The 22,964-nt window shown below is 40.8% G+C and overlaps 1 protein-coding gene across 2 annotated transcripts in view; it reads right to left on the bottom strand.

Moving 5' to 3' along the window:
• LOC122549709 (dual 3',5'-cyclic-AMP and -GMP phosphodiesterase 11A-like) overlaps positions 1–22,964 on the bottom strand; it is a 298,915-nt gene that overhangs the window by 3,172 nt on the left and 272,779 nt on the right. For both annotated transcript variants that reach the window (XM_043689586.1, XM_043689585.1), the window contains one exon: positions 13,519–13,602. In XM_043689586.1, coding sequence (XP_043545521.1) covers positions 13,519–13,602 — 84 coding nt within the window. The remainder of the gene's footprint in view (positions 1–13,518; positions 13,603–22,964) is intronic.

Here is a 22,964-nt window from a genome sequence, read left to right on the forward strand (position 1 = left end):
TCCACTGCTGAGCTTGCCAGTACTGGCAGGAACACCTCATCCATTAAAATCCACTAAACACAGTAAACTCCAGATGCCTCACATCTTACCCCAGATAGCTGGAAGTCAGACTTCTGCGCTGTCTATGAGTCACATTCCCGTGGCTCTCCGAAATCAGGAAAAATCTTCTTCCTTGGTTCCTGGGCAACGAAATTGAATTCTCCAATCTTTGGGAGTTCAGGTAAACAATTACTTTGAACTCTCCCTGCTTAGGATTCATTTCTGTCTATCTAGTACCTACTGTCAGTCTCATCAAAATATTCTCCAGTGTAACTCTGGGTCCCTAATAAGGGAAGCAGGAAATCCCAATTTCAGAGGTTGCTGCTTCTGAGATTTTCCTCCTGATTTTACTTGCTGTGTGAGGGATGAGTGAAGCTTTTGTATTATAAGAAGGCGATATGAAAACTGCAGGTGACACCATGGCCCTGCAAAATCAGCCCTTAATGTTTTTCACTGGGATTGGCAGTAGACTAGCCAAAATCCCAAGGAAATTCAGAGCATTAGCATCTGCTTTTCCTGTTTTATGATCTGGTGGCCTGCAGTAGGAATACTCTTTCTTTTATCACATGTACTAAGCTCCCAATCAATACTTTAAATGAAATGTCATTGAGGTATTTTCTATCACTTCCCACAAATTGTTCCTGAACTACTGAAGAACAGGCATCTTTTGTCTTGTATACCAATTTTTCCAGGAGTTTTCCTGAAGTTGGGGTGGAATACTGGGAGAACATGCCCCACATTGAAATATCAAGTTTTTTTTATGCAGGGTGACCATGGGTGACCTCAGGAACCCTATGTCTGCTGAACCAAAATGATTCTCTTGAATGACATCAGTAAATTCAGAACAGTTCTGAGAAAAAGTTATTCTTCACCCAGCCTTTGATTTTGAGCTACATCAGATTCAACGTTAACTCTATTTCCCCCTCCATACATACTACCAATGTACTGAGTTTCTCCAGCATTTTGTAGAAATCCATTTCTCTCAATATTTTGCTATGGTGTCCTAATATTTGCAATGATTTCATCAACAATATTTACAAACTGATCTTTCATGGCATTGCTCACTGGTCATTTGGAACCTTGAGCACAGTTATGTAGAGCTGTTATGGTAAGATGAAGCTTTGTTTAAACTGCTCTGACCTACGGACACTACTCCCTGTAGTTAAGTAGATTAAATAAATATATCCTGAAGTGCGAACATTCAAAGATGCTTCTATGAATTGCCATCTGTTTTAAAGTGGGTTAGTTATATAACATCAGGATTATTATCCAGAAAAAATGATGAGGTAAGTCATAGATAGGAGATGTGTCAGCTACAGGAAATGTGTGCTATCCATTTCTGCATCTCTGTTTTTCTTTCCTCTACTGGCTAACTTTCTGGTTTGTTTTAGTTTTCTGTCTCATTGGTTTTCAACTTTACTGCCTGGGCTGTCACCTTGGAGCAGCAAAACACCCATTTGGACTGATCTGTTTCTTTTCATTCCAGTCATTTCAATGGGCTAGCAATCTGTATTGCCAAATTACTGCACAAGGAGTGAAACTGAAAGTGGGAACACCTGCGGGTTTCCTCCCACAGTCCAAGGATGTGCAGGTTAGGTGAACTGGCCATGTTAAATTGCCTATGGTGCTCAGGGAAGTGTAGATTAGGTGCATTAGTCAGGGGTAAATGTAGAGTAATAGTGTAGGGAAATGGGTCTGATGGGATACTCTTTGGAGGGTTGGTGTAGACTTGTTGGGCCTAATGTCGAGAGTGTGGTGCTGGAAAAGCACAGCAGGTCAGGCAGCATCCGAGAAGCAGGAGGATTGACGTTTTGGGCTAAAGCCCTTCTCAACTCTAATCTCCAGCATCTCCACTCCTCACTCGCCTTATTGGGTCGAATGGCCTACTTCCACACTGTAGGGATTCTATAACTTCTTTGTGTTGTCTTTGTTCCCTCTTCTTTTGTGATGACACAAGAGAGAAGGATGTGTGTGACTGGCACACCCAGAAAACATTTACAGATACCCCTTCTAACATTTTTTTAACAATGCTGCTTTCTTCAGGGGTGCAAGTCTCAATCCTGCCTGAATGTCCAGTTGATTGCCATCTCCTTTACATGGATAAACTATGCTGCCTTCACTAGCTATATCCTCATTGGGCTCCAGAGAAGGTGCAAGGCGGGAGCATTCAGAATAATTGAAACCCTTCTGTCGATTGTCCTGTTTGGGTTGGATGGAATATTTGCCTTAAAGCCAGTCAGCAAATTTGGCACAAAGTTGCTATCGCCTCCTTCCCACCCACTGTCTCATCTAAATGAAGCAATTTTCCCAAATGCGCATTTTCAAAATATAACGTAGTCATCCTGGCAACACAGCACCATCCTCAACCAAACCAGCTCATTTTGCTCATTCCAGTAAATGCCCCAGCATTCTGTGCTGCTAACATACCCCATGGGAAGAAATGAGTAAAACCATGTGGCCTTCAAGACGACCTCCTCAAGCTGTATATCATTCACTCTACCATGGATTTCTCTCAACTTAATCCCTTAGAGGACGAATGATACTAAGCTGTTTCCTGCATCTAAGAAATAGGTCTAAAATTAAAATTTCACAATGCCTAGATAAAATCATGTTATGCATCCTAGTCTGACTGTCATCCTGACATTTTTCTTTGCTTCCAGAAGCTCTTGAACTATGAAGCTCCATATAATTCACCAGCTCTGGAAGGTTTTATTTCTCCTGAGTAAATTGAATAGGCCAAGAAGATGTCTGTGGCTCTGAGTTCAAGCTCATCAACAACCCACTCAGAGCTCATCCCTGTTTAATCTGTAATGTGGAGCTGAAAATTCTGCTGAGGTTAACCAAATATTGAAAATAGAAATGGAAATTAAAAACCACAATGAAAGCTTGGACGCAGATCAAACGGCTCTTCAGTGAGCAGGGTAAATTACTGAACTATAGAAAAAATATTAAACTTTACACGTTAAGCAATAAAGCTGACCAGCTGGTTTTCTAGTCGTCTTGTAAAACTCACAGGTGTCCTTTCCACTTTATGGGGATTTTTTTTTTAGGTAGAGGCTACGCATGTTTTCTTCATCTTCACAAGTTATCCAAGGCTGTCAGTGAAAACAACTGCCTGCGTGAATACTGAGCAGGTGTTCTTGTGATGCACAGAAGTGTTGTTTAAGATTACTGAGATGGGAATCTGGAATACTAGCTATAATTTCCTGTCATTGCTTTCACCAGAGACATCATCAGACATCTTGTAAGTGCATGAATGACAGGTTTATCATGAGACACAGGATTGTAACAGCTATGATAATCTGTTAAATCTTTCTGCAAGGTCTTTGAACACCTCATTCTGCAACACAGTCGATGAATTTTCTATAAGCTTGCTTGTCAATGCCATTTTCATTTTCACCATTTGCCAACAACAAGGTTTTTATGACACAATAACAAGGTCAGATGAAGTTTCCTTATTTGTGAAATAAAACAAATACATTTAAACAGCTGCCGACAAGTGAGCAAATGTAATAATGGTAAAATGAGAAGCCTAATTTTAAAGCTAAATTGAACATACACGAGACTTTTGTTTCAAATTTACCTTCCATCTTGTTTTCAAAGATTAATTGTATGCAAATTTAATGTGAGCCTTGTGAGTCAGAACTAGAAGCTCTTCCTGGCCTATCCAAGAAGCCCTCAACTCACAGGTTCCTGAAGACCAGGATCCCTTGATATGATTCCTTTTCACATCAACTTCCTTTTCACCCACTTCTGCCCATCAACTAGGCCGTCCTTGTGGTCAGTGTGAAATTAAGATTAAAATATTAGTGAATCCCTTCCATTACATTTGGCAGGATCTGCACGATAAGAAACTTGCTGGATTTCTTCATTTCAGCCCCCCCATTAAATTTAGTCGTGCCAGAATTTTACAACATCACAAGTCACAGCCTTCAGGGATAGGGAAACGACATGAGGAGAAAAGCATTTGAAACTAGAAGGGCATGGGGTTGGATTTTATGGCCATCCTGGTGGGTGTGTGTTGGCAAGAGCACATAAAGTATGTCAGGTGGCTAGCCCATCATCTAATCCCACTCTCAACCTTCCCCCATGGCATGAAACCCCATCAGTTCGATGGACAAACACTCAAATCAGCAGCCTACCTAACATTCTGTAAAAAAAAATGCAATTGAACTCAAAAATAAATGGACTTGAATATTACCTTAGTTACACCCCAATATGGTTGGTGTGGCATAACTCAGCTTGTGGTGCAATGTTAGTGCATCTAATTCTGGATCAAATTATGTTCAAATTATGCAGATTTACTGGATTGGTCATCGAGCTTTGTGACTCTGTGGTAGTGTCCCTGCCTCTGGACTGGACAGTCTGCCTTCAAGACCCAACTGTACCAGAAGTATATCATATTATGTCTGAACAGGGTACTTCAAAGTACGAATGTATGTTGTGGACAAACAGGAAGGAGTAAAAAAGGTTACGTTTTTTGATCTGACTGGTTAAAAGATCGCAAGTAAGAGCTGGAACATTATTTTGAGAGATTATTTGTGCACATCAGGGTAAAGCCCTCTAAGATATTACCTCTAACCCCCTATACCTACCACTTGGCCATTAAAGCCAAAACCCTCAAATCTCTTACATTCCTGCCTCGGCTCCTTGATCACTCCTGATCAAAACTGTGAACTTAGGTTTTTTCTAGAGACCATGTCCTCGTCATCTGTGGACTAGCCTGCAGTCTCAGCCACACCTGTTCCTACATTCTGGTGTGGCTTGGACTGCTGGACCGCTAATCAGATTTTTTAGGAAGTGATATTTCTTCCGAGGGGGATGGGCAGTACTACTGCCCAAGAAAAACCCAGTCTCCCAAACTCATCAAATTCTGTCCACTCTACCTGGCCTTACAATTTAATACATTGCAAAGATGATCATTTCATAATAAGCTTACAGTATCAGTAAGCTGCTGATTTCACTTTGATATAAGAAGATTAAATGAGTGAAAACTTACAATTAATGTATCCTGTAGAACGAAGCTTAGCACTTGAATTGCACTGGTAAATGATTCAATGGAAAACTTTAAACAGCTCCATTCTCTTGCAAAGCAACACTGAATTAATGGTGCAAATTGGTGTCACCTTGTTAGAAATTACAACAACCAGTCAAAGCAATACAATCCATGATTATTTCAACATGTCTTATTCATTTCTACTTTCTAACTGGTGTAATTTATTATGTAACAACCAAACAAATAAAAGGTTATTGGCAATGGAGGCACTGGAACATTAAAATTCAATAATTTAAGAGAAAGGGTGGAACTATACTTTTTTATATATTATTGTAATTCTCAGCAGCAAAGGTGTATCAGCGCCAGCACTCAGTGGACAGGACATTACTGCTCGGGTTTAGAATAGCAGCAAAGTCTGATGGTGACCATTTAAATGCCAGGAAGATACTTTATACCATTGGGCACCCTACAGAACTGACAGAGGTAGATTAGATTAGATTACTTACAGTGTGGAAACAGGCCCTTCGGCCCAACAAATCCACACCGACCCGCCGAAGCGCAACCCACCCATACCCCTACATTTACCCCTTACCTAACACTACGGGCAATTTAGCACGGCCAATTCACCTAACCTGCACATTTTTGGTCTGTGGGAGGAAACCGGAGCACCCGGAGGAAACCCACGCGCACACGGGGAGAATGTGCAAACTCCAAACAGTCACCTGAGGCGGGAATTGAACCTGGATCTCTGGTGCTGTGAGGCAGCAGTGCTAACCACTGTGCCACCGTGCCACCCACCTTTTCCTGTCAGTTCTCCTAACAAGGGTTAGGCCGCATCGGGTTGATTAAATCCCATCCATGACTGTAAACGCAGTGATAGATCTCTTCAGGGAACTGATCAAACCTCACAACTCGCAAAATGCTTGAGATTAGAGTTGTAAAACCTGAATCTGAAACTCAAAATAAAAAGTTGACAAGTTAGTGGAACTTGTCTGCACCTCGGATGGATGGATGGATGGCCTGTGCTTACCAACAAGAATGGTCTATCAGCCACACTGCGATGCTAGGGACTCCTGCTTCAGTAAGTCTCCAGGGTCAAGTCTATGACACAGTGCTCTCAGTTCAGAGCAGTGCATGAAAGTACACATCTCCGAAATCAAAGAACCAAGAGATGCTTCCTGGGAGGAGCCCAAACCATGAAATGAACTACAACCCCCACCATTTTCACCCTAATCCCTTTAAAGTTAAATATGATCAAGATTTGAACCAGAATGACTACCGCATTTTGAAGAAGGCCATTCAGTCTCAGTTCCCTGCAAAAGTAAGCCAGCTAATTCCACTCCCTGTCGTTTCCCTGCAACCCATGCCAATCTTTTACTCCTCAGGTGCTTATTCGATTCTCTTTAGAAAGGCAGAGTTGGATCTGCTACCGCCATGCTCTCTGACAGGGTCATCCAGAACCTGACCATTTGCTGCAGAAAAAGGCTTTACCTTTTGACGCCCTGTTTGTTGTATGATTTTCAATAATTTTGGGATAATTTATTGATTATGCTCACGGATGGAGGAGCGGTTACACCAAATAGAAATACAAGCAAATAACAGATGCTTTGCATACATGTTTTCACTCATTAGTTGGAAAGCTGTTGATTTGCACTCTAAGGTTAAGCATCCTCATTGCTCACATGAAATTGGGAAAAACAGTTCTTGTTTCTTAAATGTTGGCAGTCGTCCCTAATTCTTTTAATACTAAGGTTGACAGTTACATTATTTCTAGTCTAGTTATATGTCTTGAGACATAATTTTGCAAGGCTTTTCTCCTGGAAGTAAAGAAGTGGAACTTGACTCAAAGGCTGATTGCTTGAGCTGTTGTATTCGACACTGTTAAGATTACTTTAGTCTGTAGGACAGCTAATACTGTCACCTTTGCCGTTGATACTTCTGGAATCAAGTTTTCATTTTCTCCCACACTGATATTTTCACATTTGCTATTCATAATCACAAGTGAATCCAAAACCTAATAATCTGAGATCTTTCTTGTGCAAAATCCTGCACACTACGAGCCCAACCATTTCCAGCATTATTGACTTATTACACCCTAGTAATTTGACTTCATAGGCTTCATCGCTCTTTTCAAATCCCTCTAATCAATCCCCAATTCTACTTCAGAAATCTTCTTTAGCCTCACTTAGACACTTTGTTTATCTGAGTCCAGATTACTACTCATACCCAACCCTCTGCTTCTGTGACCAACGCAGTCCTTCAGTCATTTCTCTTGTAGTCTTTTCCTAAACAATTTTTCCTTGTTATTGTCTATGGTTACTTCTGTTTTTCTTTGTTTCTAACTCACTACTCCCTGCACCCACCAGGAAGCAGCTCCGGATCATCTTTTACACGAGGAATCATATGTAAAAGAAAGTTGTCGCTATCAGTTCAAATGCAGCTTAAAAATATTGAACTATTCTTATAAATAATTTTAAAGAATAGAAAATAGAAATAATAATTTTGGAGCGATGTTCCACATATGGTTCACCACACACTGTTCCCTTGCCCCCAAGGAGTACTTTGACCGATAAGATTAAAGTCTGCTATGCCTCAGATGCTATGCTAATATCACCATCCCCCTCCTTAAAGGAACAGCCACAAATGAGATGCACAAATGCACATTGTATGAAGATCATGATCAGAAATGTGTATGGTTCAGGTGTTTTTATCATTAAATTGCAAAACAGTTATGATTTCGCCATGACACAAGACAAACATTTACTGATTGAGGTGGAACTGGAGAAATGGATAATAAGATAGGGAAATAAATAAATTGAGGTGGAGATAGATAGTGAGGATATGAATACAGAAAAATAAACATACATAGATAGAGGAACAAAGATAAATTACAGACTTAAAGATAAACATAGAGGAGAAACAGTGATGATATTAAAAATTAAAAGAGAAAGATTTTATAATTATGTATTTCACTTTAGGCCTTTTGTCACTTATAAATTCATGCATCCAGTTGTTTTATTTACGTTCCTTCATTATTTTGCTGATTCCTTTTGTTTCATGTTCTTCACTTTACTTCCTTGCAGAGTTTATTTATTTTTGTACTCCATCCATGTCTTTTGTGTTTCTTTCACTTTACCCCTCATACAGCACTAGACAAGTCCCCATACACATACTTCATCAAACATTCATTTTCAAATGAATATCACCATCTCAGGTGACTGAAGGTATGGATAAATAAACCTACACAAATTTGTTCCTTCTTGGGTCGGGTGTACATTTGGTTCACTGCTAAGCTGCATTCACCAATAATCTTCACAGACAGGCTCTGCTATACTTGGAAGTGGTTAAAGACTGGATCATATTTAAGAAGTATCTATCACAACATCAGATGCTACATTTTGTATATACATCTTCATAAACATCTTCTACAGATAAATAATGTCAGAGTTTGAGATCATTGAATTATTTTGAACATCTATTTTATGGAGATTTGTAAACATTTCCAAAGGGTTAAATACTAGTTTTCATCATTTAGGCTGCAAGTATATATTGTCACAGCTGAAGCAGAAATCAAAACAAACATTCCACATTCTCTCATTTGCTCTCTTCATAAAATACTATACTGCTTTGCTGCATCTGGTCCTGAAATGTGAAATTATAAGAAAGTCCATTTCTAAAATGTCATTAGAAAAGGATTAAAAAGTGCTGTACACCAATGCTCCCCGACACCCATTGCTTTATAAAAAATGCATTTTGTGCATATCTAGATGTTCAATTGAGAATTACTGAAATTGAGAACAATGTCATTTTTTTCCCTGAACTGTAGCTTCATTATACAGCTTCCTGAGTTCAGACTTTTAATCATTATCAATCACACTTATTACAGCAGAATTGTCATATCATGACTGCACTGTGCTAAAATATAAAGCACAGCACTATCCTGTGCAATTTCACTCTTTATTGCATGAGATTTACAAAAAAATGAATTAATAAGTAAAACTCAGCTTGCTATTGCTTGCCTCTCTGGCTGTAAGTGAGGTATAAGTTTTATTTATAATCACAAAAATATCCATTAAAAGCCACCATGAAGCAGTGCAGGGAGATCTCATTTAGAAGCACTTCTCTTAAACTAGTGCTGGTATTAAATTTTCTTTTGCTCAATTCATATTTTTATCAAGTGAAGTATTTTATATTAATTTAGATTTCTTTACTACAACATGATGAAAATAAGAATATTGTTATAAAATCAATGATATAAAATGGTATGTCAGAATGAAAAATTCACTCCCTCTGCACTCAGCCACTCAGGTTTGAATGTGGACCAAACAGTAGTTGGTTGCAATCCAATAAAAGGGGTGATAAAGGGCAAGACATTGTAGAGTAGATTTGCACTGAGACAAAAAGTGCACTGAAGAACGTTGAATGGAGTGAAACACACACCCGTTCAATCAGAACCAACAACAAAACAATCATTTGTGCTCTACAGTCGACATGTGATCCTCACTTACTTATGATCCTTCACACATGACATCAAGCTGCTCCCTAACAGCCAATTACCAGACCAGAAAAACCTGGTTAAATATTATTGTCATAACAATATTGTTTCAAATCTCTTTGCCTCATCAAAGCCTGGTAATCAATTTCTCCAATGGAACTTTTCCCTGGCAAAATAAGAATGTTTTGAATGTCTGCAATGATACACAGACCCTGAATATTTCACAGTAATCTTATTCAAGGGGGAAATGTTGATGATATCATTTATCTATCATTCCCTTCTAACAATTCACAATGGAATGTGGTAATCGATTAAAGAATTTGTGTTAGGTTTATCGAAGGCTGCACTCGGTACAAATGACTGGCATCATATCATGCTCAAAGGCTACCTTTGTGGTCTGTTCTTTGCTGTTAGCTGCTAGTACTGCACTTCTATGCAGATTAGACATTTGCTGAGAGTAGAATAAGAGCTGTTTATAGAGAGAGCGAGAGAGACGAGCAAGGTAGATTCAAAATGCAATAAAAATTTGCTTTTTCTGTATGTGTGTTTGTATAAATGCTTTCGGACCATGTTTGTTGTTGATTTTTAGTTGAAAATGTTTTTTTTGTTGCATTCCCTGGACTTGCCTTTCCATTCCTTTCCACAGGGTGGAGTAATCTGACACATTGATTTTGGTCTTCAGCAAAAAAAAATGAGTAAGGAGAGTTAGTCAGAGAACAGACCAAAACTTCATGTTTCTTCTGAGCAAATAGCCAAAACAGCTAAATGACCATCAAATATTTAACTGGCTAATGTCAGGCCTTCCACATGATTAAGCCCAGCGTGGACTGGAAATTCCAACTGCGAGCTATGTGCCAATTAGAATCTGTTAGCTATCTAATGCCAACAGCGCCATTGGCTGGAATGGCTGCTGCTGAGAATGCTCTAAGGCCCAGCCATGAACCCAAGGACATGGTGAATGAAGGCAGGGTAGGAGCTGAGCTGAGAGGCTTGATGGCAGGGAGGAGAGGGATCACATAGAGACGTACAGCACGGAAACAGACCCTTCAGTCCAACCCGTCCATGTCGACCAGATATCCCAACCCTACCTGCCAGCACTTGGCCCATATCCCTCCAAACTCTTCCTATTCAAATACCCATCGAAATGCCTTTTAAATGTTGCAATTGTACCAGCCTCCACTGCTTCCTCTGGCAACTCATTCCATACACGTACCACCCTCTGCATGAAAAAGTTGCTGTTTAGGTCTCCTATATACTTCCCCTCTCACCCTAAACCAATGTTGTCCCCCCACCCCAGGGAAGAGACTTTGTCTAAGGCAGCGGTGTGGTTTTTAGTGACCCCTCTCTCCCCAATGCCTGGATCCTCAATCAGACAGTCGGTGTCTGCAAATAAGTCATTCTTAACCTTCAGAAGGTGCAAGGGCATTTTCGGTCCAGTTAAATCCCTAAGACACCACAGACTTCTGCTGGACTGACAGATAATCAACTTTAAGGTCTTCATTAATGAATGTCATTGCCTTTCCAACATAAGGATTCCTGGATTGGACCCCTGGCACCCCAAAAGAATTGGCAACTGTTCTCCTGATTCTGGGAATTCAATGCAGGTACTCATGCTCAATTGTCTGGGTCACCTTCTCATGTACTAACGGGTCTACCTTAGTGAGCACAGCTAAATCCAGCCCTTTTGGTAAATGTGCCCATGGTGCTAATCTACAAATACACTGAACAATACAGGCTCTGAAGATGAGTTGGTTGAGCTGCTATTCCAGTTTTCTTGTAACATAAATTTATACCTGGCAAGATCATATTTCACAGCAGACTGTAGACTCATCCTGCAGCACTCAATATTGTTATGAATTACTACACACTAGGATTCTCAAAGCTGTCAGAATGACAGGGCATTTCTTGGAAGCCAGTGGTTCCACCTATCAGCACCGCCTCCAACCACTTGGCAAGTCAACAGCTGCAATGTATCGGCCTTGGTGTATCAGCCATTCCAATCCTCCCACTCCACAACATTGCAAACTGTTGCTGGGGAACCATCCACATGAACGTAGTCATCAGGAGGCTGGAAAGCTGGGAATTTGGATAACCCAGAAATCTCGGCTGTCAGCTCTTTGGTAGGGGTTCTTAGCAATTGTGAACAAGAGAATGAATGAGCTAAATTAGACATTTTATGGAATCGGGGTGTCAAGACTAGAGAGGAGAGTAGGCGACTGAAAAGTGGGGAGCTTGCAGGAGCAGAGATCAAAATGGAGGAACCAGGGATAGATCAAAAGATGAGGGGAGGGAGACTACAGAGTGGGCAGTTAGGGATTGAGAGACACTAGGCATTAAGTGATGAGAGATGTGGGTTTGGAGGTTAGCACTGCTGCCTCACAGTGCCAGAGACCCGGGTTCAATTCTCGCCTCAGGCAACTGTCTGTGTGGAGTTTGCACATTCTCCCCGTGTCTGCGTGGGTTTCCTCCGGGTGCTCCGGTTTCCTCCCACAGTCCAAAAAAAATGTGCATGTTAGATGAATTGGCCATGCTAAATTGCCCGTAGTGTTAGGTGAAGGGATGTAGGAGAATGGGTCTGGGTGGGTTGCTCTTCGGAGGGCTGATGTGGACTTGTTGGGCTGAAGGGCCTGTTTCCACACTGTAGGGAATCTAATCTAACCTAAAAAGAGCTAGGTATTGGTGCTTATGTGAGGAGCCAAATAAAAACTTGGGTGGTACATGGGAACCTAGATTTCCTGCAGTGCTAAATCAGCAGCAGTACACTGAATGATACAGAGAAAAAGTTGATAAAAAGATGATTATAACCTGGAGATCTTGGTGTGGGTAAACAGCAAAAGATGATTGCCACTGGTGGGCAAGTAAGCAACAAGGTCCTGGATATCAAGGAAGGAACTGTCAGAAAGGAACAGAAGGGAAGGAGGAAAGTTCTTAATAATGTAATTGGCCTTGGGCTATTTTACCATGGCGAATAGTGTCTAAAACACAACTTCAAAGGAAATAAGATAAACATTTGAAAAAGAAGAGATATATAAAAAGGTCTTGAGGTTAAAAAATCCAAGTTACAGGAGAGAGTCTTAATGTGTTAGGTTGTTTGGGATCTTCTTGTGCTGTAATAGCTACACTTCTCTGAATACTCTCCTTTATTCCTACTGGTTGTTTAAAATTGTTGGTGCCTAGCTAAGTTTAGGATGTGGCCCCATGAGAAGGGCTACAAACATCAAGCCCCATTAGTTTGGTACAGTTGGTCTGTATTACCTAGCATTGATGTCTGAAGTCCAAACAAAGGTTAGTTCTTACCAAGTGTTCCAGTTCAGAGTTGTCACCTTCACAATCTGTGCAGGCAGGCACAGTCAACTGCAAATAGTGGAGTACTGAGAGAGGCTGACTGTGGTTTCATGGCACGATACAGGATTATTGTTACTAATTACAAACAGGCTATTACCAGTCCCATGTAGCCTATTAGTGATTTTACATACATGTTACTGTTGGCTATGAGTGGCATCTTGAGTATTGCCATTTTATGATTAGTTACCAGTGTAATTTCAATGAGTTACCATTAGCTACTGGTCAAAGTATTCCCCATCTCTGGTTCTCCTCTGTGAAATACTCTCAACCTTTAACTTCCTACCTTTGCCCGCTCACTGGAGTTCTCCTAGAACCTTGTTGCACACTGATATAAAACTGGGCACAAAGTAATCCACTCCAAATAGTATTGGGTAAATGCAATAATATTTTGTCGAAGTCATGGGATCAGGTATCACAGGATCAAGTGTCATGTGACAAATCATGGGTCAGAATATTATGTAATCAAAACTCAACACGCGTAACTAAAAGATTCAAATGCACGTTGAAAAATACCTGTACTTTCTTTAAAAGATATGTTCCACAACATTTTAATTATTTTTAAAATCATTTTAAAAAAACTGGCTGAGGTGGAATAACTCAGCACAATACAAAGCAGCACAGTTTGTTTCAAATTTCAAAGTACCTCAAACAGTGGCTTGCAGATCCCATCAATCCATTCCAGTTGTAACCCCGGCAACTCATCCTTCCTGTTTCGGTCAAAGATAGCCTGTAGAATATTTGCAAAGATAGAATTGTGTTTCAGCACACGTCCAAGAGTGCAGTTACTGCAGGACCTGACATTCACGGATTGCTAATAGCAGTAATAACTCAGAGTTTTTCATGAATTTTTACCTACATTTTGCATGTTCACTATCAAGGTCAAAAGATTAATTCATTGCTCACTCCATGCATGTATGATTTTTGAGCAGGAAGATGCATTAATTTTGTTAAAAGCAAACAAAATAATGAAAGACTCCTAATGAAGGGAAATTATAGCACAAGTCAAATAAGGTGTTGACAACCTATAAATCATCCATCCCTAGTGTGCAATTTATAATCAAATTATGAGTGCAGTTCAGCAGGATGCATTTGCCTACACATCAATGTATTTCACTCGGTGTCAGCTGTGACATTATTGTAGGCAGGCTGGTTGCCTCAGACCACAATATTTAAATTCGCATAGGCTTTTTAAAAAAAAACTGCATTAGAAGCACAGAAAAATGACAAATCCCTAGTTTGTTTACTGTAACTGAAGACTTGTTTAAAATGATACTCTTGTGGAAGTGTGAACACCAAAAATGCAGCAAGTTTAAAAGTAGGCCTATATAAATAGCTGGCACAATAATCACTGTGACAGCTGTTAAAGGTCACATTAGAACTCACTTTAATTGGCCGTCTTAGCCTTGTCCCCAGTGAACACGTGGGATCACAGCAAAAAAACTGCTAAGGATTTAGCACTAACGTGAGACCAGTTCCTCAGTCATAAATTGTAACAGCTGATCCAGAAATCAGAGGGTATGGAATAGACTGGATGTACCAAAATGCTGAAGATGGTCTTCTGAGAATCAGCTAGATATGCAATTTTATTGTAATATATAGACCGCCCAGTATTGTCACACCTGATTTAAGAGTCCTGACTATTATCACAGGACAGAGAATGGTCAAATAAATCTACTCTACAGAATCTTCATCCAGGATGTGAGATTCAGAAAGCTTCCTATACAATTATATGGAAATTACATTTTAAAATGTGTGCCCAATTGTAAAAGTTGCATACCTATCTATTCCAAAAAAAACAAGTTGTTTTTGGGAAAAAAACGTATTTCATATAAAAGTGTGACTATGCATTTTGAGTCTTTTCTACATTATTATTAGCTATTTTTAAAGCAAATTATATTCTATTTACAACCTTTGATTTCTAATGAAAGTTATTCTCTGGCACCCACAGATGGTATTTTCCTTCCATGTGCCCTAAAGCAAACAAACACATTGGATAGAATTTTCCCATTTGCAGTTCGGGCTGTGAGAAGCAGAATGACTTTTCTCACACAATCTTCCACTCTTCACTGCATTCAGTTGCACAACTGGGCTCTCATGTACCTTTCTTGAGGAGCCGGATGACTAGAGAGGTGCAAAGGCTTTCACAATGCTAGCACCACCTCAGACACCGGAGCCAGGTATTGGCTGGCACAGTGTGGTGCTCAATCAGTACTGAATATACAGCCCAGAGGAAAGCTCTCCATTTCATGAACAGGGACCTGAAAATGTTGGTGGGCAGGGTGTTAGAGTGAAGAGGGTTCACAGGAGGCCATACCACCAGACCAAGTCAACCTGGATCCACATGACAGTACAGGTCAGTGCGGTGTGCCAAGATAATTGGGAAGCCCAGTAGTTTAGGAAGACCACCAGTGGTCTTCTTTGCTTCACAAGGGTAAGAATCACTATCATCTTCTCGCTGCCTTGCACTCACAAGGCAAATACTCACTCTAACCTTGCCACATTTGCACATGCTTCTCATCAGGGCTCACGGGGTCCAACTCTCAATCGCTTGCATATTTCAAGGGCTCTCACCCACTTCATCCTCCCAAACTATCAATCCTTCTTGACCCCTGCACTTCCTACTTGCTCACTGGGACACCTCACCATCTCTCCTGCTCGTGTTTCACAACTAACAGCTCTTCTCTCATACTCACTTCTTTTGTTCTATGAAGCAAAGGGAAAGACTATCAAGTCAGCTCTTCAAGTCAGCACCAACCCTCCAAACGTCATCCCATCCAGATCCACCATGCCACACCCTATCCCCATGATACTGCATTTGCCGTGACTAATCCACCTTACCTGCACATCTTTGGATTGAGAGAGGAAACCAGAGCACCTGGAGGAAACAGATGCAGACATGAGGAGAACGTGCATATTCCACATGGACAATCACCCAGGATGGAAGTGAACCCAGGTACCTGTGCTGTGCTTGCCAGTGTGCCACCCATTGTAAGAAAATGGGCCACCCATGGACCAATGTCTCCACTGCACCTCAAATAGGTTGCACTTGACCTGTAGAACTAACTGTGGCCTAATCGCTGGACTGCAAGGACACGTAACTCTAGATTCTTATAGGATTATGTGATTGACCTTGACCAACCACCTGGACTACAATAGGAGGAGTCCCTTGACTCAGTGTAGCAGTATCCCATAGTAACCTTCAGCCCACTAAGGAGTAACCCCTCTGACTTTTACACATGGCCGTTTGATTGAAACAGATATAGCGTATCTACATCATCATCATCTGTGATATTGACGTGTCATTAACACCTCCCGCCCCCTTGACAGTTCAATGTGATGCATTGTGACATCAGCTGCCTCTTCCTCTGCACCAAAAAGTAATGTAAGCCATAGTGGCTGACAGCCTCCAAGGAAGCGCAAAGTGCATGAAAGCACAAAGAAATAAAGCTAAGAGCCATAAACTTCCACCCATGCTATGCCTGTAGATTATTTGCAACACCAAGATATACAAACAAGGAGTTCAGATTTCTGTTATCAACTTACTAAATTAAGCTTTCCAAAAGCAAAAGTAGAGACCAGTTTTACAAGAACAAAACATTTTCATTTATATAGCGTCTCGAGTCTTTAGGTTGTTCAAAATGTTTGGTGAATTGGTCATGTTAAATTGTCTATAGTGTCCAGGGATGTCTAGGTTGGGTGGATTAACCATGGTAAATGCAGCAGTACAGGGATAGATTGGCAGGGGGGGGGGCAGGGGTCTGGGTGAGATGCTCTTCGAACGGTCTGTCTGGATTCAATTGGCCAAATGGCCTGCTTCCATACTAGGGATTTTATGATTCTATGCTTCCTAGTCATTAATTTGCATTTGAAGGGCGGTTACTCTTATCATATAATTAAACGTGACAACGAATCGGTGCTTGGAAGATCCTACATTTAAGCAATACATAAATAATACTTCAATTCATTGAATAATAAATACACTGCTTTATGGTGGGGGTTAAACATTGCCGGCATATCAGACTTATTGGTGCCATAGGACCTTTTATGTCCACCTGAACCAGTGGTATAATGTTGTTGCAGCATCCTGGAATGCTACTTTGTAAATGTGTAAATGTAACAACTTGCACTTGCTCCTCAAAACGTGACACTGCTTGTCTGATCTGAACAGCTAAATGGGCTCTTGGTTTAATAACTTCAATAATGTACTACCCACTCAGTACAACAGTCGCATTCAAATCCTGGGGCCTTTCAACTGAGTTGAAATGATAACCAACTAATGAGTTACCCTTTATTTGCTCCTAGTGGAGATGCTGGGTCACATTATTCATCACCTCGGCTGGCCTGGCCACCACATAGAAAGGGAACTCTCATATAGGACAGGAGGAAAAATCAGTTGGATTCTGTGTGTAACCCTCCCTGATTTTCCTTTCTGATCTCAGGCAATGCTGAGTGGTAAAGACACAACTCTAGGACTTTAAGGTAGGTTCTTTTCAAGTTTATTGATGACATTATTACACATAACAAGTAAATAAATTGTTGTTCCCTTTTCACAATGGAAAATCACAGGTCATAACCATCACTGTATCACAATGTCTTGGAGCTCCACTGTGCTGCACTATTGTTCTGTACTATAAAGATGTGTTTTTGCTTTAAATGCAAGTGAAGAACATAAAGGGACCAGGTTCAAAGATTTACTACGTATGACAGGGTGAACAGCCTGAATTCATATACACAGTAGTCATGACACTTTCACTGAAATATCCTAGGTTAATAATTGCTGCCACTGATATTAATTCAGCACTGCAGTAATTTCTAGCCTGGCTCCTAGGTGATGTCATTTGCACTCAGCAGTTAAATGAAAATATTTAAGAATATTACAAAAGTAGACAAAGGAAAGCATATGAATGTCAATTTTAATCTTAATTCCCTGGACCTGTTTGAGTTTTAAATGAGCACTGAAGGTAAAGCTTCTTCTTTAAATATTTTGACACAATATGGGATTGTTGTGAATTCATATACATGACAGGAACATACTTGGCAAGTATCCTCAGTATCACACTGAGCTGGACCATATCAGATCTTTCAATGTGCTGTACTATTATCAATGGGAAGGATATTGCTGCAAACCTTCTTCACACTGGGCCGAAACACAGAACTGAGATGTCAGATAATAACTCTCCTGTATGTCCAAACGGAGGAAGTAAAATAGAAATGATTAAAATCTGAAGTAACCCGCTGGCACCCAGGTTAGGAAATGTCAGCTAGGACTGTAGCTGCTTCAAGCCCAATCGTGCCAAACACTTGATGAATTAACAACCAGGCAAGATTTTTCTCAGCTCTACTGGGCAAACTGGAGCCATGGAATCAATCTTCCTCTGGCTGAAGTTTACATTGGCTTCAGGAGTCAAATAAGAGATTGTTGATTTACTGTTAACTCAAGCCAAATCTAATCTGGCGAAACTGCATTTCACATGAGAATTCAAAGCATTTGGTGGGATATCAGATACTGCTCTCCTCTCTTATGGTTGGCATAAGGTGCACTTTGTGATTTCTAGCCATAGTTTAGTGTTACCATTTCAGTAAGTTTTCTTGCATCAATAAATTGAGTAAAAGGACAGAATATTCATTATATATTTCTCTGGAATCATTATGCTGTTAGATACAGAAGGATTAATTTTCAGACTAAAGATGTAACTATTTAGCTCAGGTGAGGTATGGATTGCTCAGGATACTCAAAATGAGTGGGATGTGACTAACAACAGAATAACCCCTGTACTGCAATTTGAGAAAAAGTGCTTCATTTGCTTGATATCGTGGCACAATACACCTATCAGCTTTATGTGATACAAAACAGACATTAATCTTCAAGAAAGGTTTTCCAGCTGGAAAATCTAATGGTAATCTGGTTTCATTTGGCTGGGCAGTAGGTCTAACCAAATACTGAACAAAAACAGAAATTTCTGGAGAAACTCCACAAGTCTGGTGGTGTCTATGGAGAGGCAACAGAGGTAACGTTTCCAGTTCAATGACACTTCCTCAAAACATTAACTCGGTTTTCTCTCCACAAATGCTGCCAGGCCTGCTCCAGTAATTTTTATTTCAGAATTCCAGTTCTATGTTTTAAAATTCCAGTTCTATGTTGAGCTGTGTCTCATTGTTAGCACTCTAATCGAGTCAGCACGATTGAATAGTTCTGAATTATTTTCAGTTCAAAGTGATTGATGAACTAAAATACATTTCACATCTCTTAGTAAATGTGTCCCTTGGTGAAGTAACACAAATGTATGTCAATTAATTAATTTTTAAAACCAATATGTCTTTGAGTTTTAGGTAGAAACTGTGACCCTGTGGGCAGAATTTTCCCAGCCCCTGAATGACTCAGAAATAGCACGTCACTTGGGATAATATGGTGAGGTCAGAGAAATGAGATTCTCAATGTCAAGAACTTTTGTTTTCAACTTTCAACCCAAGGTGTGAGAGGCGGAGTGGTTAAAGGCGTTCACCTACTTCCTATGCTGAGCAATCTCCAGTTGGCTGAGACTGCTTTAGCTTGGGTACCAACCTCAGATCAAGTTTGGCACTGTCTGTTGGTATGACTGGTTATGGGGGATGAAGAAGTTCTAGCTGTGACCATTCTGTTGAACTGGAGCTCCAGGATACAAAGCAAGGTGCAATTTCTCTTGTCTGTCATGCTCAGAGCAAAGAACAGGAAGTGTGCATGGACTGACATTGCTTATTTGAGTGCACAACAGCCCCTTAAATATGGCGCAAACGCCAGGGATGCTGGTCAATTCTGAAATCTCCAGTGAGTTGTTCCAGGAACAGGGAGTGGTACGATGGGGTGAAATTCAGATGTGATATTCTCCATGAGGACAGAAACACTACTTAATGCAGTGGTGTTTTAAAGATACAGCAATAAAACCCACATGAATCACTCCACCAGACTCACATGTATTCTAAAAACCATAGTTTCGTTCTGCCCCTGAAGAATGGCAAACTGCACAGCAAATGAACTGGGACACATAATAGTGAGAGGCAAATACATGCAACTGGAACCCTCACTGCTTTCTAATGAGTTTCTCATCTTGCTATTGAAAGCTCGGGTGGAAAATCTCTCTCTGATACTGGACCCACCTCCCACCCAGGCTCATGCTGTACCATTCTCATTAATCCATTCAACATCCTCCCTGCTCACCCTCACTCAATCCAATCTGTAATCCCACTAATCATTTACACCCTCTGGGTGTGTGACCTACTCATTCACTCAGGAAATCACCCCCACCCACCTGAACCAACAGTAATATCTGTACATCCACTTTCATCTATGGTAATACATGAGAATAGTCCACATTGGTACAGAAAGAGTTGGGATGGATGGACAGCTGCTTTTCAACTGGCTCCTCACTTGACTGTAACGGTCCTAAACATAGCTCTTTGGCTGGATTGAGGTTTGCTGACAATCATTAAGCTTACTTCCTAGTTTTGATCTTCTCTAAGTGGCACAGCAAGACAGCAGTAATATCAGCCTGGTATTTCTGGTTGAAAGAGCAAAGCACAAAAAGACAAAGCAGGCCAATGCAAGGTAAGGAAGCTGCAAGCATCCAGGTGGGTTCAAAGTGAATGAGTGCAATGATGGTGAGTGAAGAGAGTAAAGAGCCCAGAGATGCAGCTGGCTCAAGTTGATGAGCTGGGCAGATGTCCCTGAGCGCACGGTGTCCTTGCTGCTGCTTTACAATGCAAGTTACCTGTGCGCAGCCAAGGTCCATCACTGGAGTGCAGAATCTTGCCATGTTGTTTGAGAATATTTTGCAAGATGCAGTGAGTTGAACTTGATGTCAAGAAGGGCCTCATTGAACATTCTGTCCAATTCTATCACTTACCTTGTTATGGTCCACATTATGGAGAACCTAGAAAGGCTCTGCCCTTGATAGCAACAATTCCTGCCAAGAAAGTCAGAATGTGTACTTGATGGTTCCAACTTACCAGTTGATCCTTTGAGCTTCTATCTTGGTCAGCTGACCACAACATTTCAAAACACATTCTAAGGGCAGCTCAACATATAAAAGGGTGAAGATGATAAGAGCATTACATTATAAGGGGCATTGCTGAGGGTGTATTTGGTTATCGATGGTTTTCAACCACCGTCTTGCCTTCAATGAGGGAGGGGGTTGTGTGAGGAGACAGTGCATAACAACGTTCGGCATACTGAGTTGTATTCCTGGGGCCTGGGGGATAAAATGAGGAGATTAATAGTTCAATAGAAGAGTTGGGTGGGAACATCAGGAAGATCAAAGTCAAAGAGGTTGACAGGGATGGTAATGCTGAAAGGAACATGAAGTTTTAAGAGGTCACCAAGACTGAGAGGTTGAGCCTGCAATACCCTCTGTATAATACTTCCTTTGTTCCCTTCCATCCTCATGCAAATACTACATCAAAATAGAAAATGGCTTCTACCGCACTTAGAATGGGAAGAGTACATTTTTATTCTCTCTCTGATGACGCAGTCTACTTTTGTGTGATGCGAAGCCCTTCAAGAGACAATTGCATTAAATAGACACTCATACAATTCATGTTCAAGAAATCTGTTTTCATATAGCTCTGTATTTGGACCTCATCCACCAACTTACCCTGTTGACTAAAAATACTGACCACAAGCAATCTTGACAATTTCATTCACCATTACAAATGAATCCTACTATCGCTGTGAAGCACAAGTAATGTCGGATGAGCTGTAAATATTCACCTTAGTTTCAACAATCACAATTGCCTTCTGAGGTTCCAGAGCCTGCAGAATGTGTTCAGGATCATCATTAACCTCTAGTGCATTTGGAGCAGCCTCCTAACATGAAGTTGCCAGCTACTGGTGTACTCATGATTCAGGATTGGCACAGACACTCATCTTTAATGGAATGCCATGCATTTGAGAGACAGGCAATGGCAGTATGGCAATACCCTGTTTACAGGAGCAGTTGCAATATGTCATAATGTCTAGAGTATCAGCAATTCCACACCGTCCTTCCACTGGGGCTGACAAAGGCCATAAGAAGTGTCCTCCACATCAGCTTCTCATGCAGGTCACGCCTGGGGTTTCATTGCAGTACTATTCAATTGAGTCACGCTTGGGTTCGGTGCTCCAGACAATTGAAGGAATCACAATGCTACGGGATGGTCAACGAGGATTTGGGATTGTATTGATTAAGACCATGAGAAATGTTCTCGAGACGAACTGCTCCTTCAGAATCCTACTGTGCAGCAGCATCAGCTTAAGCATCACAGCATTTCACTGTGAACTTCATACAACTTCTTTCACTGACTGTAAACTTCTGGGATTTGCAGAGAGCATCCCCTGTGTAATCCAAGTTGTAAATGCAGTGCATCAGTTGAAGTTTTCACGTTCATCCTGTTGTTTAACAAAAGGTAAGGTTACAAGTTGATGGAAGCCTTCACAACATCTGATGCTTTCTCATTCAGCCATCATGAAATTTCATGTTAGTATGGTCACTATGGAAAGGATAGCGGTTATTCAGGCAGGGTTAGAATATTGCATGGCCTGAAGAATGGCTAGCATCTCAATCTTCATTCCTGTAGCTGCAGCTAAAATGACTGTCACTCACATGATGAAAAATTAACATTTATTCATAAATGCAGTAACTTATTTATAATCAAATTCACTGGATTTCAGGCAGGATTGGAGAGGCCAGGTTCCCCTGGAGAGTCCTGAGACTTCTAGGGGACTTGCCTGTGCTTTTGCCTCTGCTGAGTAGCAGTAAGTAGAATGATAGACTGTAGATCTGTGTATATATCCACCAGACAGAGTGTGTTCATAGCAGCCTCCAACCTATCCACAGAGGCAACCAGGTGATCGCATATCTCAGGTAGCATGGTGCAGATAGTGTTGCTGGTCAGCCTTCAAGTTAGTTTCCTGAATGCCACTGACAAACACATCTTCTGTTCTTCTGCCTGCTTCTTGACTTTAATGATGTACACCTCTCTTGCCTGGGGTTGAGCAGGTTTAAACATGGCACCACCCAAGGTTCTGGCAGTGATAAGTACTTAAACCTCTGGCAAGTGCAGGATAGTGCAAGTTTG

Source organism: Chiloscyllium plagiosum, chromosome 5 (assembly GCF_004010195.1).
Source record: "Chiloscyllium plagiosum isolate BGI_BamShark_2017 chromosome 5, ASM401019v2, whole genome shotgun sequence".
NCBI lineage: Eukaryota > Metazoa > Chordata > Chondrichthyes > Orectolobiformes > Hemiscylliidae > Chiloscyllium > Chiloscyllium plagiosum.